The sequence below is a fragment of the Anomalospiza imberbis genome, chromosome 6 (assembly GCF_031753505.1).
Source record: "Anomalospiza imberbis isolate Cuckoo-Finch-1a 21T00152 chromosome 6, ASM3175350v1, whole genome shotgun sequence".
NCBI lineage: Eukaryota > Metazoa > Chordata > Aves > Passeriformes > Viduidae > Anomalospiza > Anomalospiza imberbis.
Window position 1 is genome coordinate 8942463 of NC_089686.1, and position 18451 is coordinate 8960913.

The 18451-nt window shown below is 44.0% G+C and overlaps 1 protein-coding gene across 1 annotated transcript; it reads left to right on the top strand.

Annotated features, from left to right (window-relative positions):
* Nucleotides 1-888: 888 nt before the first annotated feature.
* On the top strand, nucleotides 889-9721 carry TMEM179 (transmembrane protein 179). The gene is made up of 4 exons (XM_068192270.1): nucleotides 889-1334; nucleotides 5221-5358; nucleotides 6861-6939; nucleotides 7882-9721. The coding sequence occupies exons 1-4, from the start codon at nucleotides 1033-1035 to the stop codon at nucleotides 8059-8061; spliced, it is 699 nt and encodes a 232-aa protein (XP_068048371.1). The 5' UTR covers nucleotides 889-1032; the 3' UTR covers nucleotides 8062-9721.
* Nucleotides 9722-18451: the final 8730 nt, after the last annotated feature.

Here is an 18451-nt window from a genome sequence, read left to right on the forward strand (position 1 = left end):
TTTTGGGCCCTACAGCAGAGGGGCTGCTCTGGTGTCTTCCCGAGCATGGTGTGGGGCAGGGAGCTGCTCACCCCCGGGAATAAAATGCCATCTGTTCCTGCCATGTGTGTCCCATTGCTGTGCTGGTCTGTTCCCAGCTTGATGTCCAGCAGGACATTGCTTAAGGTTATTTTCTTTCAGCCCTGCTCCACCTGCCACCCAGGGATAACGGAGCTGATCCCAACCCTAAACGACACCAAGGCTCAGGAAAAGTTATTCCACTTCTGGTGAGCCTTTGCTCCCCTTGCAATACCTTAGTAGAGGGGTGACCACCTGGGCTAGGAACAGAACCACTGGGTCTGTGGGCGCCGGGGTGTCTATGCACCCGTTCTATTATTGCCACTGTCTGAGGCTGGTGGCCAGATTTTTAAAAACTTGGGTCAAAATTTCCTGGCATCCAGCAGGTAGGATGAGGCCAGTCAGCTGGTTTGGGGTATGTGTGTGTGTGTGTGTGTGTGTGATGGCAATCAACAGGGGTGACATCAGTGTCCTGTGTCATTAGGGGGATCCCCCATCGGCGGTCCCCAGCCCTGCTGGAGACGCACGGACTGATTTAACCCCCTGGGCGCCAGGGCGTAGTGGCAGCCAGATTTTCCCGAAGAGGGATACCCCACAACGACTCTTCTTCTCTCCGCTCCCCTCTTCCCTACAAGCCCTGAAGCCGTTCACAGGGGCAGCTCGGGCTGCGGGAGAGGGAGCAGCCGTGTTCGGAGGAGGCACCGGACCGCACTGCATTGCATTGCACTGCACTGCGCATCCTCCCTCCCTCCTTCCCTCCCCACCGCCTGCTGCTGCAGCCTGCCTTCCTCCCTCCATCCCTCCATCCTCCCCGCGTCCCACCTCACATCGCTCCCTTGCGTCTCCCACTCCTGCATCCCTCTCTTCTACATCCCTCCCTCCCGCATCCCTGCCTCCCGCATCCCTCCCTCCCGCATCCCTGCCTCCACCCCTCCCTCCTTCCCTCCCTCCCTCTGCCTGCGCAGAGCCGCGGACATGGCGCTCAGCAATTTCCTCTTCGCTCAGTGCATCTGCTATTTCCTGGCCTTTCTCTTCAGCTTCATCGTGGTGGTGCCACTCTCCGAGAATGGCAACGACTTCCACGGCCGGTGCCTGCTCTTCACCGAGGGCATGTGGCTCAACGCCAACCTGACGGTGGAGCGGCAGCGCTTCACGGTGCAGGAGTGGGGGCCTGAGGCCGCTTGCCGCTTTAGCATCTTCACCGGGCTCCTCTCCCTGCTGCTGGCCACAGTGCAGGCCTGGAGGACCCTCTTCTTCCTCTGCAAAGGGCACGAGGAGTAAGTATCCCTGGGGATAAGCCCATCCCTCCCACAGGCTGGGGTACGTGGGAGCAGTCTGGGGGTGCAGCGCTGGGCTTGGCACCATCCAGGTCATGGGGCTCCCCAGAGGGGTTTGGGGACAGGTGGTGTATGGCCCGTGTCTGTCTGCACACACACCACGCACTCCCCCAGCAGGTCCAGGGCCCTCTCCAGAGGATGCTCCTGTGGGGCGGGGGGTCAGATAGGTGCAGTATGTGGCCACTCAGCTGCAGTGGCCATGGAAGGGTCTGGGGGCCGTGGGGTGATGCTGGAGGCTGGGGCTCGCAGGTGCCTCCTGACCACGGTCCCACTACACATCTGTGCCGAAGAAGGCCCTCCCCAGGTGTGCATTGGGTGTGTGAAAAAACCTTGAAACAACACGGTTGTGTGTGGGGGGCCAGAAGGGAGAAGTTGGTGACCCCCCTCTATTTTTTGTGCTGCTTTTGCTGCGTACATGGCAGCTATTGCAGACAACGGCTATTGCTTGGTTACGACGTGAGAGCAACGCTGAGCGCTCCTGCAGCAGCTCAGGGCGGCACTGACTGCTGGTTCCTGTGCTCAAACAGGCCAAGGGGCATCCTGGAGCAGCGTGGGGAAGGATTCCACAGCATCCCACCCCAGCAGCTGTAATGGGAGGCTTGGTGGCCAGGCAGCAGCTCAGGAGCACTGTGATGTTCTGTGCTTGCCTCTCTGGTGGCCTGAGAGGACAGAGAGCCTGGTGCAGGTAACCCAGGTGCTGGAGGGCCGGGGCTGGACAATGCACTGGTGCCTGTGTAAACTAGGAAGATATTTTTCCCTGGTTTAGGAACCATGCCAAGGGTTAATCACTCCTGTCCAGGTCTATTTGGACTAGTGGTTTCTTGGGCAAGGGGCTGTTACATCTGGGCTTGGTAACCCTGGAGACTGGGTAGCAGTGTTTTCTTTTTGGCTCTTTCCAACCACTCTCAACCTTCTTGAGAGTGGTCTTAAACCTTTTCAAACATGCTGTAGTAAGTGTGGACCAGTATGGAACTTATTCCCTATTAAAAGTGTGTACCTTACACTAAATACAACCACATACTTCTCAATATCTTTGAATCTAGCTTCCTAAGGTGATCCAGTATCTGTAGAGGGTTAATTGAATCTCAAGTCTTTGCAGGTCAGAGCTAGCTAGTTTTTAGAAGAAACCAGCAGTAATAACCCTGTAATCGTGACATTTGGATTAGATGTTTGGCCTGCTTTCAAAAGTAGCTGTTAACTTCAAAACTGTTGGGCAGGCCCCTGAAAAGTGTCCCTTTCGGAGCTCCTTTGGGAGTTGTATAACACTGTTCATAGTTGCTCCAGGCAAGAAAGGCAGAAGGCTGTGGGGTGATGGGGAGCAAAGATGGAGCAAGTTGAGATGATGAGATAACCACAGAAGACCACGGGAGGGTACAACTTGGCAAGATGCTTGGGAAGAGCAGTTTCTTGGTAAGAAGGAAGGCCTGTCCTGTTCCACATCAGCCACCATATGAAAAGCAGGCAGGGCTCACACTGTCTTGATTTTAGACAGCCATTTATTAACAGTTCAAATGGGTGCAAAAACATTTCTGTTTGGATGGAGAGATAAATATGATCTCCTCACTCTGCATGATAATTGTCTGTTCTGATTAGAGGTAGTTGAGGAAGAACCAGAACGGCATCAATGATGATCCTATTGAGGAGAATCACTACTACTGGGCCAGCTTCAGGGTGAGCCAGCTGAGGCAGTCAGGGTTGCTTAGCACCCTTTGCATCTTCCATGTGCAATGATTTGAATGATTGCTGACGGATACTTATAACTGCTAAAAAAACCTTAAAATGGTCTCAGCACCCCTTGCCTCAGCAGCCTGGGGCTCTTCAGCTCAGCTGAAGGGTAGAGGTATTACTCAAATACTTCATTGCTAGGATTGCAAAGAAACTTTAAGTGCAAACATTCATTATTAAAGGGCATTCACTCAATCTGCAATGCATAGCTTGAAGTTCTAATCTAAGGAGGAAAAATCAGGTGACCTAGAGAGCCACATAAGCAGTTTTCTGTCAGGATGCCCTGGCATCAGTGGTGGTTTCTCTTGCCAGATGCAAATCAAGTGCAAGGCTGAGCCCTGCTTTGTCAGTGGGAGGTCAGATCCTGGACCATGGAACCTCTCTTGCTGCAGGGTAGGAAATAGAGGGTGAACTGAAGATCCTAGGCTGTGGTGGCCCACTGACTAGTCCTGGTAACTGCTCCTTTTCTCGAGCTGTTACTAGTTCTGGTCCCAGGTCTGTTTTATTCTGTGAACAGCTCAAGTCTTTTCTGCCTCTCAGGCCAGCATACCATGCTAAGGTGCACACAGAGGAAATGATCTGACTTTAGCAACATTTGGGATGAAATCCAGGCTAGGTGTGAAGTCACAGCAAAGAACATGCAAAAATCTGGTATCTCATAGAAGATCTCACTGTATGGGTGACCCCAGCTCACAGCAGAGTTGAGCTGATCTACTTCACCAAGCCCAGCTAAATCAGAGCAGGATTCAGCTTAGTGTTCATCCAGAAGTCAGGTGTCCAGCACACACTGCCCTCTATAGGGGCACTTCTTGAAGGTGGTTTATTTCACTTTTCTATCAGTCTTGGGGTGGGACAACTGTCAGTTTGGAGAGAACCTAGACAGTCTCTCTAAAGCCACATCAACCCGGGAGCAAACATCCTAACTCTGCTGATAACTGCTTCCTCATCTCATTTTAAAGAAGTTCTTCTGAGGTCACAACTTTATCATGTATAAGCCATAGAAACTAGAATTGTCCAGCCCAGAACCTTCCAGGATTCAAACACTCATTTAAAAAACCTCTTGGCTTTTCATTTCATGAGAAACCAGGGAAAAAAAGTGACTGAGGGTTTTTTTTTCCATCTCTGGGGTGAATAGATTCATTCTGTCACCAGCACAATGAGTGGCACTGGTGAGAAATTTGTGATATTCATCTTTACCACACACTCTGAATAGGATGACCTGCCTCCTGGAGCTGCCAGTCTTTCTCTAACCTGGAGCAGATGTCCAGTTTTTACAAATGTGACATTCCAAGGTGTCCTATTCTAAACAGCCACTTTGAGCAGTTTCAAGTAGAGAAGGGCTTTGCCAGATGACGGGATTAGAAACTTTTCACAGCTAAAATTCAAGTGAGGAGTTAAAGAGTGAAAATGAGTGAGTGATTCCATGGCTTATGGGAAATCTGTAAACATCCCACCCATCCCACTCCAAACACTGCACGTGCTGAGTGCAGGCCCTGGTGGAGCAGATTTAATGGGGCTGAGGTAAATTGATATTCAGCTGGCAGACATAGCATACTGACACCAAAGCCAGAGAAATCCTGGGAGAAGCTGGCCTGCTCTGCAAATTGCCCATAAAACTGAGATTCGTGTCCTGTGATGGCAGTGCCTTGTGTTACATTGCTTATAATGATTATAGCTATCAGTTCTGTGTTTTTTATTTTTAGTTTCCCTCTTCTAAGCAATTTTTGTTCCAATTATCACTTAAGTCATGAAATAATTTTACCTGCAATTACTACATAATTTGAGCTAATAACATTTATTTTAACAATGGTGATTTTCATCATTACAGCTAATGAAAGCCACATTGTATATGAAAAATCACCACTTATTATATAAAGCCACATCTTCTTATGTTTAAAAAAGAAATCAAAAGCATTTGCAAGCAAAGGTACTGTGACTCAAAATCAAGTCCATGGTGTTTCAATGTATTAGGTGTTCTTAATTAAAGATGCGTTTTAAATGGAAACTGATATCTTTGTGCCCACTCTGTGCTGCTTACAGAGACTGCTGATGTTGTGTTTCAGCTGTTTATGAGTTACATTTTTCTTCCCTTTTATTACAGCTCTTTCTTTTACGCCTTCCTGAATCTGCTGATCAGCGCCTTTGTGGTGTTCATCACATTTATTGCCAGCACTATAGTGAGTGTAGGATTTAACATGTGGTGTGATGCAATTACTGAAAAAGGAAGCATGCCAAATAGGTTAGTATTGAAGAATACATTTTATTCCTTTTATTTTTTTTCATATAGGCACAATTGAACTGTGGTGTTACAAAGTGTAGTTATTACACGCAAAGTGAGCAAGGGGGAGAAGGCATCTGTAATATGAAAATCCAGAGTTTTTTCATGTGTAACAAAACAAAGCAAATCAAAGTTTATTTTGTTTCTTTATTTAGAAGCCCACAAAGAAAAATGTGTTTCCATCATATTTTGTGGTCATGACCACATGGAAAGCAAATCCATTATGTTAAAATTTTTTATTTCCAAAGGAATGCTAGATTTAGAGATGTGGGGAGTGTGGTCTTGTGAGTAGGGCAGGGGGCTGGGGGCCAGGGCTCCTGGCTTGCAATCCTGGTTCTGCCCTCAACCCACTGTGTGACACCAGGCAAGTCACTTATCCTGCCTGTGCCACAACTCATCATCAGACAAAACATTTGGGGTAGAGTTCCTTGCCTTGTACTGGTGCTGTGGATGCCCTGAGAGCCAGAGAATGGAAAGCACTTTGTCAGTGCAAAGTACAGATGGCTGATGCTTTGTTACAGACACAAAATGTACAGCTCCTAAAATGGTCCACTGTATCCCACGATGCTTATGCTCCTTATAGGAAACATGATAAGCTGAGGAAGATTTTCTCCTATCAAACAAATAATGATGAAGAGAGAGGAAAATGTGACATTTTATGTCATATGATATTGAATAAATGTACTATTTAAAGCATACATTTTTGTTGCACATTGTCATATGTTGTAAAATGCCATAGTGAATGTTCTGTTTAGGGCTGCAACGATTAATCGAATTACTCGAATATTCGGTTAAAAATTCAATTACAAAAAGCATCTAATCGAATATTCGGGTAAGAACCCAAGATGACCGACAGCACTGAAAAGGAGAGAGAAGAGGCTGCAGAAATCAACCAAGAGGTAGAATGACAACCTCAAAATCCTGGGATATTTTTCACACCAATAATGGTCCAAGTTATTTGTAAAATCTGTAGGCAGCCCCTATCTTACCATCAGAGTATCGTCTCCTTGCTGGAGCATCCGAAACAAAAACACAATTCCTTCTTCTGAGGCTTTTCCTGATGAAGTCAAAAGGTAACAGAGGATCATACACTTTGTTTCATTGAGGGGTGAAACAGCCAACCTGGGGTGATGCCAGGGGCAAATCTGTGGGAGGCAAGAGGGCAGTGGGAAAGAGGGGTTTAAGGATGCCGTGTTCATAATAACTCTTACAATTCCACTTATGAAAGATTTGTGTTATCACATAATTTTTTTTTTGGTAAAATAAAGTAATTTTTATCTTAGTTTTAGAGAAGATCAGCAAACAACCTGATGATTGCAATAACTTAATTATCCCTTGATAGAATGTGCCATTGTGACTGTTCAAAATACATTTAATATGTTATTTAATTTTGTATTTGGTTTACCTAGAATCTCTTAAATTTTCTTCTTTTGTTTTTCCTTTCCAAATGCCTTTCTGGGTAGCTGTGAAGAATTGCAGGATATAGATCTTGAGCTGAACTTGGAAAACTCTGCTTTCTATGACCAATTTGCTATTGCACAGGTAGGTCAGACTAAGTCATGGTTCTATTCCAGTTAATTTGCCATTTGCTTATTGACCTGGGATTGCTGGAGCTGAACTACCATTCTCAGAAATCAATGGGAATGTTTCCAATGACTTCAGTAAGTGCTGAATCAGAATGATAGTGATGGGCACATTTGCCTTTTAAATTCAAAACAGGTAGTTTTGAATACAGATACGTCAAAGCCTCACCTTACCAGTGATCTTGTTAAGCATGATAGAAAACTTATTGTTCATCCAAAGGATGAGATCTGCAAAAGTTGCAGCACTCTGGTATCCTGGATGTCTTCATTACTGTTCAAAATAATTTCTGACCTGCACCACGTTGTGGGGTTCCTAGTTTTGCCTTCCTTGACTTCGACTGAGATCACCTAAGCTATGTAAACATCAGACCATTGTAAAGAATCAAAGATTAATTCATTCAGATAGGGCTGTCTTCTGATGAATCCATGAGAATTAGACCTCTAAGGCTGTCAGATCTTTCTATTGAACATTCTAGCTTGAAGTCAATGATCAGAGTCAGTGAACACTGGGACATGAGCACATACTAATTTTGCAGGGATGACAGGTCCATCCCTGCAGGGCTGCAGCTTTACAAAGGCTTATGCTTGTCCCACATGGAAAGAGGCATTAGCCTGCCGTGAACATTCCTTGAAGGTAACCCTGCCTCTTGGGCACAAGCCAATTTTTTGTCTTTGTTGCCAACATTGGCATCTAGATGCCCAGCTCAGGCATAACTGCATTTAGGAAAGAAATATGCCATAAAAGTGACTCCTTTATATGAAGAACCCAGCACCTCCCTGGATTTAGCTTGTTGTGACTCCATGGGTTTTGGTCCAGCTGAGGTTTGCATAACCACCTGGACAGCTGACTTTGTTTTTAGAATACTGTACTGACCTCTTCATGATTTCTTTCCTTTTCCAGTTTGGTCTCTGGGCTGCCTGGCTGACTTGGCTGGCAATTACCATTCTGGCTTTCCTGAAGGTCTATCACAACTACAGACAGGAGGATCTGCTAGATAGCCTGATCCATGAGAAGGAGCTGTTGCTAGGAAGATCCCCTTCACGATCCTCTTTGCAAGATGACAAAAGTGGCATGATCTAAAGTGTAAGCAAATTTCCAGGGCAGGATCTAGATTTTATTCAGTAATGGGAGCTGAAGCTGAGTCAGGGTACTGAGTGTGTGAGATCTTTTATTTTCCTGAAATGAAATGCAATTGTGAATCACTCACTTCCTCCATGAGAAATTGTTGGCAGAAATACCGATATTAGGATAAAGAGAATGAACTGCCCTATGTGCCTATGGCACAGCAGACTTTCTGTCCTTGCAGGCAAAATTTGTAACCTGCCCTTGTCAGCAGAGCTCCCATGTGCCATCGCTGGCTTTTAAAACAGAGGCCATTTCTGAGGACTGAGCTGGCAAGAGCAGGCTACAGCATCCAGGCTATTTCTTCAAACTATTCTTCAAAATACTTGTAACTGGAGCTGCATTCAATCCCTCTCCTCCCTTTTGCCAGTGAAGCTGCCCCTGTTCTGTCTTTATTCTGGGAAGCTGCAGCTCTGGTTCAGGTTCAGGCTCTCGCTGTCTCAGCTTTCACTGTGTATGGATGCAGTGCTGACAAACGTGTTGCTCCTGCTCTGATTTTATTTAAAACATAGAGACCCGTGTTCCAGACTTGATATTTAATATTGGACAGTGTTAATGAATTCCATGAAACCTGTGTATTATTATAGCACCTGCCAAATACTGTGTATAATATGGAAGGATGACGGAGAACATTTGTGGTTTTGTTTCTTCTTAGATTTTGGCATGAGCAGCATTTATTATGACTCCTGAAGTGAAGTGTAGCTAGAAATTGCTGAAGCTTGCATACTAAGAAATTAAGCTGCATAGATAGTATTAATGCTTGTGCATTTATAAATGTAACTTGGTCCCTAACATTGTATACTATTCTGTTTTGAATATTAGAATTTATTTGTGATATTTATTTCATATAGGATATGCAAAATTACTGTGAGCATTTGCATTGTAGGTTTCTATATATAAACATAGCAAGGAGTTCAAACAGCTGAGTTATTTTATAGGTAGTTCAGTGCTGAATGGGTCCATTCTCCCCACTCATGGGCAGGAGTTCCAGGGCAGATGAATTTTGCTGTGAAAAGGAAGAAGCATTGCTGTTTACACAAAGCTCACTGGTGACTGTGTTGTTGCTTTCAGTTTTGCTTGGCCAGTGCTTCAACAAATCAGGTGGATTGTTGAGATCAGAGGTAGCTCTGATAATTAAGAAGAATCAGTCAGAGGAGTGTGGGATTTGCATGGCAGAGAAGTAAATCTGTACTAGGATTAAGCATTTATCCCCAGGTACACATTACACAGAAGACCCCAAATCAGCAGAAAACTTAAGCAAACAGCTAAGTTTGGACTGAAGATTTTTTTGGGAGTATGCTGACACTGCCTTTGGTACCTGTGTTTGAGTTGAGACTGAATATATTGAAACAGAAGTGCAAACCACACAGGATTATATGACCTGGTAAATCAGAATGAGAGGAGAGAGGACAGCAGGCTTCTACCGTATCAGAGCACAAGCCTGGGGTTAGCACAACCATGCAGATTTACTGTTGTCTTCTAGGGACTCTCTGATGCTTAGTTAAGTACCAGCTTAAGCATTTCATTGAAACAGAATTTGATGTCATGAAAAATCCCACAGTTATTAAGCATTTTAGGGCATAAAATCTGACATTGCATTTAACTGCCAAAATGTTCTCATAGGTTTAGAGAAAAAACCCTCCATGGGTCCTAAGCAGTAAGGCAGCCCTGTGAACATTGCTTATAACCCTGCTGGCCACACTTCTCTGAAGAGAGGCCTTGTTCTTCAGCATGATTTCTGCCCACAAAAGAATGCAATTCCTTTGAAAGCTTTGCAGCTGTGGCTTTTTTTGTAGTTGAGAGTTGACATCTGAGGAGGACTCCTGGAGAGGGAATCAGAGATCAAGTTAATTAATGCCAATTTAAAATTCAGATATCAGGACTGTCAGAGCGCCTTTTTTAAAATTCATTTGGTCTAATAGTTTGGATATTAAGAAAAGTCTCTTCACTGAAAGGGTTGTCAAGCACTGGAACAGGCTGCCCAGGGAAGTGGTGGAGTCGCCATCCCTGGGTGTATTTAAAAGAAAGGTAGATGTGGCACTGAGGGACATGGTTTAGTGGTGGCCTTTGCAGTGACAGGTTAATGGTTTGACTGATGATTCTAGAGGTCTTTTTCAACCTAAATTACTCCATCTCTAGTAGGAGATCTACTCTTGGAAGTACCTGAGTCCATTGCCAGGGAATGACCTTCTTCATACTAAGTAGAGTTTGGGTCTTGTAAGTTAGCCTGTTTCCCCAGTTTCTCCAGCTGTAAAAGACAGTCTCACTTTCACTCAGCAGTGATGTTTCTTCCCACAAATTACTTCAGTGCATGCCTTACTCCTTGTGTGGAACCACGATGCTGCTTTGTATAATATATTTTATGTACATGCCAAATCAGGCTTAGGCTGAAGTGACATGTGGGTTGGGACCACTGTTCCTGGTGTTGCCTGAAGGTTTGAAGAACCATGAGGCAGAGGATAACAAGTGTCTTCTTGTGGTTCTTGCTCTGAGGTACCAGGGCAGAAGCCTCGTCTCTGGTTCTGAAAGAGAGGATGCTGCTTGTGGGCAAGGCTGTCTGGAGCTCATGTTCTCTTCTACCTCTCCTGTCTCAAGGTCTTTTTCCTCCTTTCCACTTCCATGAGAAGCAGCAAACACTGGTCCTGGGTTTGGAGTTGCCATGCAAAATGAAAAAAGGCTGAAGGTCTTCTGTGAGTCCCATGTGAACGGGACTGTTTTTCACAGCTTTCCCATGTCAGTCTGTTTTTCACAGCTTCCCTGCCTTGACCAGGTGGGGTGAGGTTGGTACCCCTTCGCAAGCATCAGCAATACTTAAAAGCAAAGCTGTGTTTGATGGAAGCCCCTGCGTGAGTCAGAAGGCAGAGCATGGAGTGAGAAGCTCTCTGGCTGACCCAAGGGGAGGAAGGGTATCCTGCAACTCCCAGTTTTTGGAAATACTTGATGTTTTTTACTTGCACTAAGTTTTCTGCAACCTCTTCTCCTAAAGCTTAGGCACTCAGGCCAAGCTGGTGATGCCAAGCTGGAAATGTGTTGGAATTGTGGTATAATTTATGCACACTTACATACCTACCTGTGCTCTCTCTCCTGCACTTCCCTGTTTTGTACATTTCTGACGTCAGATTTTAGTCACCCAGTGCCAACCAGCACATCGTAGGGCTGAGTCAAATTTTGCATTTCTATGACATTTCAATACCTTTAATTTGCCATGTCCAAAGGCAGGGAGCACTCTAACAAGAGTTGTATTCAAAGAACTAGAACACTGTGTGGTACTTATATTTATATTTATTTATTTATTGTCACATGGTGCAAGGGGAGAAAGCTTTGTGGCCTTTCCAAAGCACTGGGCTGTTGCCATGCTGTTATTCTGTTGTGCCAAATATATTCTCTGGCTACCATCTGTGGCTGAATTCCCCATCAATTCCCTACCAGCAGTCCTCATTGGGCTAGAAGAATCTAAGCTAACAAGTGACATCTGAGCTTTTAGATCAATGCTGTTTATTATTTTTTGTAATTGAGAAACAATTGCAGCCATCTTTTGGAACAGAACTTCCTCATGAGTGCATTCATGCTCAAAACATCTTATACCACTAACTCATGAGGCATCTTTCAGCTAGAAAATTTCAGGGAGAATCACAAAAATAAGAGCATGATGATTAACTGTGAAAACTGAAGGACACATTTGTACTACAGCAACTACTCTATGGTCCCTTAAAAAAGGAGGTGTTATAATAACCAGTGATTGATGATTGAGTGTACAGACCTTGTCATGAAAGCATTCTCTGGGTATGTACAATGCACACAGATAAATGCCAGTTCCACTGCTCTTCTGTGATGTGGATATAGGCTCTTCTCTAAACAAGCAGCTTCTGCTGGAGTAGTTGTTAGAATGCCTTAAATTTCTACACTTCCTTTTACTTAGCACTGGGACTCGTGCAATGACAAAGGTTATAATACCCAGGTGAAATTGATGTGGGCAGTGTAGGAAAGCACTGGCCAATGCATAACCTGCCAAAGGCTGAGATGAGTTTCTAAGGGGGGTTTGCAGGTGTTTTAATCCCTCCCCTTTATCTGAGTAACGTCCTGCTGCTAGCCTAAATTAATCCAGTTAGGAACAGAGTCAGATTTCCCTTCAAGGCCTTCACTCCCCAGTATGGAACACTGCTGGTTTACCCTAGGTAGTGTTCAGGATGGAAGCAGAGTTGTAAGGAAGAGAAGCTCACACTTCACAGTCATGTTGCACACAAACCTGCTATTGGGTGTGTGGGTTTTGTCATCTCCCTTTTCCAAAGCCTTCTCAAACATATTGCATGTAAAATCACTTTTACCATTTAAATTATAACTTTAGAAAAAATCTAGACAGTAATTTATACTGGAAAGACTGACAGTATTTTGTGAAAAACCAATCTGGATTATGACAAAACTTTTGGATTTTTTTCTTTATCAATGGCCAAAGTATCCTTGAGCAAATGAGCATCCTGGCTGTGTCTAGCTCCTAAATCTGTGCCTCAGACCATTTCCTTTGCTGATGGAAACAGCCCATTTTTATCTCTTGGAATGTTTGTTTTGGAGACCACAAATGTCCTTTCCTTCGGTTAGGGAATCTGGGAAAAGAGGAAGGCTTTACCTGCAGTGACAAAATGCTCATGTAACTTCATAAGCACAGAAATAGTTTAAAAACTATTTCTGTTCATGGCACTAGTGCCTTGAAGTACATGTTTCTATTTTTGCCCTCCATAAGGAGGAAAACTGTCCTGAATTGTACTTTAGCACTCACATATATGCACCTAAATGTTTGTGTTTTTTTTTTTTTAATGGATCATTTTAAATTAAAAAAATCATCTCAGTGATTTATGAAGTTAAGAACTGCATAGAAAACAGCACTTTGATGCTCTCTTGATGTAGAAGGGAACTGCACTCTCTCAGAAAAACCATCATTTGTTTCTGAACAAACAGAAGGCTAGAACAGAATTTACTTAAGATACAGCAAGTACTGCTGTATCAGTGCAGGCACTTTATGAATAATGTTTTCCCATCCTGTTGTTGAGAAGAGCATTAGCATAGCCATGCTTTCTCTTTAGTTTTTTTTGTCCATGCCAAAGAGTGTAATTGAACTGCTATTGAAAACATAGATTAATGTGAATGTATTCACCCGAGTGCTTAAAGATCTCTACCTCTCACAGCTACTGTAACTGCTTGAACTGTTATTGCACACAGTAGAGAAAAAAATCCTGAATCCACATGAGAGTCTAAATCCTATTTCCATAGACAGCTAAAGGACTTAATGCTTATTAGCTTGTTGTAAAATCCTCATTGCTAAAAAAGGGCATAAGTACCCGAGAAGTGCTGTGTGAATAGCACTTTACATTGGTCAAATAATGATATAATTTTGGTTTGGGATTTTTTAATTTATTTTTTTCTCACCAAAATAAAAAGACAACAACAGCAATTCATTAGACATGAAAGGTTATCCTTGACACCCCTTGAATCCTCCTGCTGGAGCTCTTCTACTTGGCTTGAAATTCCTAAATAAAAATTATTTAGTGTGATGGCTCTGGTGTTTATCAAGGAGATAAACTACTTGGAATCAAGAACTGCTCACTGAAATAGCTGGAATTTTTTGTATGTGGTGGAAACCCAATGTGAGAAGGTTTTGTTCCCCCTTGCCACTCGACTGTGTTGTAAAGTGAGGGTTGAGCCAACCTGTCAGGAGGTGAGAATGATGATTTGTAAGTACTGTTGGTATCTTGGCTGGTTTCTCACACAAGTGAGTAAACTGTCCTGAGACTAAACTACTCTTCATCTCCTCCTTATTTTCTCCTTGTTTCCCTCTAGAATTGGGCAAATTTGACTCCACTGTGGATACAGACTCTGAAGTGTATTTATGAATGTGAGAAAAATTGCAGTCTCTATGGAAAATGTTGTCAAGAAATTAAGAGAAGCAGTCAAGGATTTTCCCTGTTCGCATTCAGCCTCTCTGGATTGTGACACTGAACCCTTCCCTTTACATAAGCCAGGCCTGATTTGGGATGTGTTGCTCTGGGAGGTTTCCAAGGCTGGTGCCACGAGTCTCTCCAGGAGCCTGGTGGAGTAAAACGAGTGCTATGTTAAACCATAAAAAACTGTTTGAAAATTGTCATGGTTTCCCACATTACACAGTCCAGAACTCTTCACTCCACCTCTCCTGCAGCAGAGAGAATTATTTCTCCCATTTAACAATGTGAAGCCCAACAGTCTGTGTCTGTAACACAGCACATCTTCCTGGAGCACAGGGGATCTGGGTTGCATCAGTGAATCCATTCCACTTTCTAGGCTGCTGCAATACTTTTAATCATGGTTGTTGAAACAGGGTCCAGCATTTCACTTCATAAGCTGCTGGCAGCCTCTTTATTGAACCACATTCTTTGAGAGCAGCAGGCAGTCCCTTTGCTCAGTGGTGCTGAGAAGCTCTGTACTCAACAGAATCCTTCCATGGTGGGGACCGCTCTACTGGGGTCCACAGCCAGTACAGGCTGCTGGTATCAGAGCAGTTCTGGTCAAATACACTCTAATTAAAACAGCCCAAGCTACACTACTGAGAAATCAATATATTGTGATCTGAAGTACACTCCAGAGAGGTTTTTGAATGTTTATATAAAAAAAAAAAAAAAAAAAAAAAACAAAAAAAAAAAACCAAAACAAAAAAACCCCAAAACACCCCAACAGTTCCACTGAAGTTTCCTCCCTCTGCATCCTTTAATCTTCAAAAGCATTCCTGCAAACTTCAGAGAGGATTTTATTGCTATCAAGCTGATTGGGTCTTATTTCTCACATCCCTTCTTAACAGAGACAAGGACAGCTGAGGTGTGCAGGACAGTGGCATCAGTCTGAGCAGAAATAGGTCATGAGGAGTCAGTGCACTGCCTGTGAGAGATTTCAGCTTTTGGGCTGTGATATGAGGGAGTGGTATTGACACCAGTTTCAGCCTCTGCTTGGCCTGCTCAGCCCCTACCTGCTCATGTGGCCTCACAAATTGCAGAGCAATCTCTTGAAGCATGTGCTGATCTAAAGTCAGCTTCTGGAGAGAGCCACCTGTGCCAGCTGTGCAGGTATCTGTGTAAAGGTGCTGACATTGCCACCAGATTTGGAGGAAAGCAGATCCAGATATCCTACCCTGACCCTTTGTCCAGTGCAGCTCTTGACTTGCCTGGGGAAGGAAAGACTGTTCCCAAATCTCTGTAGAGTTGGCATTTGTGAGGGTAGCTCATTAGCACTTGTAGTTTTAAAAGGTTTAGTGGTTTTGTGTGGTACCACCTGCAAAGATCTGAAGCAGATCTTTCTTGCTTGTAAGTCAGTGCAGAGCCTGAAAGCATTTCAGCCTCTCTGAAATATGTGTCCTCTGATGTATCTATTCATTCATACTGTCTCTTAAGGCCACCTGGGAAAAGCCTTATAAGAGTCTAGATTATCTACTTTTTTCTTTTTTTTTTTTAAATGCTGCTTAAGAGGTTCCTACAGTGGGTATTTGGGGAGAAACAGAACACTTTTTCATAATTTGTTTAACCACTGAAAGCAGTTGAGGAGCAGATCCCTCACCAGTGTACATAGATTACCCTGTGAGCAGCCACGCCAGTCCACACAAGCTGAGGGTAGAGCCTGGCCTGTTTTGAATATTATCTCTGTTTATTTGTATGGTCTTTTGCAGTGTAATGACTGCTTTAATTGCATGTGTTTGACAAAACCAGAAAGGGAGTGAGGTTTATTATTGTTTTGATACAATCTTAAAAGGGAAGCTTTTTACTAGCATTTTAATACAGCCGTTTGTAAACACTCAGCAAAAAATGCTGAAACCAATCCTTCTGCTAGTGCAGTCACTGAGTTTCCTCTGGCTTTAGTAGGAGCTGGACTGGGTTCAGTGTATGTGGTACACTCCAGCATTACTGATAACGAGTTAGTGTGTTTTATATATTGATGCTTTTTGCTGAACAGTGCATCGGCTTTTTATGATTTGGTGAAATATAAGAATAAATTATTTGAAAAGTCAATGTTTCTGTACCTGTTCTTTGAAGGTGAGTTTAAATTGTTACAATATAAGATTAAAAAAAATGTTCTCAAAGTCAGTGGTAGAGTCTTTGTACTCATTCCCCATCCTCTCCATGCCATAACTTGTGTAGTTAAAGATATGCCCAACCATCCTCAGCTGCCTGAGCCCTTTTGGTATCATTTTCCAGCAGTTCACCCTAATGCCATTGGAGACAAGGAGAAAATGGTCCTGTGTCAACACACAACTGGTTTGTTACCAACTGTAGGGGGAGACCACAGGCTGCATTGACAGGCCATTTTTTTAAATGCCAACTGGCTAATTTTGTTCATGTAGCATCAGTATTTCTCTTCAGAAGTGAGCATAAAGGTTCCCAACAGCTATCTTGGAGTAAAGAATTAATAAGAAACACTATTCTCTTATAGGTTCCTGAGTTATTCCTTGGGGGCAGCTGGTAACACCCTTTTTATAGTCACAAGCTGCCAGCTCTTCTGCTTGCTTCTAAGTGGCAAAAGGCAGAAATGACAAGTACAAATGCTGCTATGGGCTCATTTCCAGACTATCAGGGCTGGAGACATGAAGGGAAGGAAGGGGACTTGAGGCAGTCTTTGGGACTGCTTTTCACTGGTGCTAGTGCTGAGTGCATCAAAAGGTTAATGCAAAACCATCCAGTGTCATGTCCCTATGTCTTCTTCTATCTCCTCTAATCATATGGGTATGGATACTCCTGCTGCTGCAATCAGGTGCTGTCCATGTGCCTGAAGAGGGTGTTGGCAGCTGCCCTCCATCCGTTCACACTGCAGGAATGTGCTGAACGCTGTCAAAACAACACTTGCCCTTCTGTTGTGGTCTGCTTATTTCTGCTGTGTGTTAGTTACATACTCACTGCATCAGGGAATTTAAGCAGCACTTCTACCTTCAGGGGCTGCCATTAGTCCATTGTCATGCACCGACCTGCTGCTCTCCCTGGCCCTTTGCCTCCTGCCACCCCAGACACTGCTCCTGGGAATGCCTCCTACCCACTGTCCGCTTCAAAAACTTCACCCTGGGTCCTGCCCTACATCACTGCCTCTTTAGACCTTTATATCGAAAACACAGCCATTTCCAAGCTTCATTGTACAATTGCCCAGAGCTGGTTGGCTGCAGCATTTTTGACTTCTGAAGCAATTCACCAAGCAGCCTCCAGTGCGAATTCAGGTGAGCATCTCCACATTTTGCAATAAAATATGTACTCTCTCTCCTTTTTACCTCTCTTGGGAAATTCTCAGGAGTTGTACTGCAGGCAAATATTGCCCAGCATGGCCAGCAAGGGGATTATTACCCAACACAGATGATTTTATGTAACTTTAGAGATCCAAACTCATAAAGGTGTCACACCCAGGAGAAACACTGTTGAACAAGAATAAGGAGAAATCACATCCAGCTCATGGTGGTGAGGATAAAGCTGTGATGGCTAAAGACTGAAGGGGCAGAGAGGGAAAAGTGGTTGTGTGTGTTTAAGCAGTATGGATGAATGGAAAAAACACTTCAGTGTGAGAAGGAAATAAAAAAAGTAAGTCCACAGTTGTGCAGCATAAAAGAAATGCAGGCCCAGGAGCTAGAATTTTTTTCTCCTATTCCCAGTCATGTTATTGACCCACTTCATTCACTCCCACATGCAATGGCTTTCTTAGCTTCAGTTTCTTCACCTACAAGATGCCACTGCTCTGCCAGAAATAGGTCTTAGCCTTCATTTATTTCAAACCTTCTGGCTTGGAGGCAATTTTGATTTGCCTTTCTGCTGCCTGCCAAGTATCTGACTGACCACAGTAAACAATTCTGACCCAGGAGACCTTGTAAATCCATGGTGAGACCTCAGCAGTGGTCTCAAGGTAACTCGAGTGCTGCCTTTTCCCATGCCCAAAACAGTCCCAAACACAGCCAACACAAAGGCCAAAAATAGCTGTTCCTCTGCTGAATATCCCTAACAGCCCAGATGTGATAGCAGTTCTCACTCACACCAATAAATTGTGCCCCAAGAAGAGGAATGTGGATGTTTTCCTTTTATAGCAGGCTCAGTGTAAAGGTGGTCCTCTGTCCATCCCCTGGGAGCTGTGCAGGAAGCTGAGCACATATCTGGTCTTCACACCACCTCCACATTTTCCCTCACAGTCCTAAGAAGAGTCAGCCCAGAGACCAAAAAGAAACACCACTGATTTGCAAAACAGTTTCAACCTGGACATTAAAAAGATCACAAACATTCAAAAAATGCAAACAGAAGTTGAAATTACCCCCTTGCCCCATGCAGGTACCAATCTAAACCTTTTCCCCAGAGATTCACCAGCACACAGG

Excerpts from the sequence above, each read along its gene's own strand:
- TMEM179 (XM_068192270.1), top strand. The coding sequence starts at position 1,033 with ATGGCGCTCAGCAATTTCCTCTTCGCTCAGTGCATCTGCTATTTCCTG. Across the intron at positions 5,359-6,860 it reads AAAGGAAGCATGCCAAATAG|CTGTGAAGAATTGCAGGATA; the intron begins GTTAGTATTGAA and ends CTTTCTGGGTAG. Across the intron at positions 6,940-7,881 it reads ACCAATTTGCTATTGCACAG|TTTGGTCTCTGGGCTGCCTG; the intron begins GTAGGTCAGACT and ends TTCCTTTTCCAG.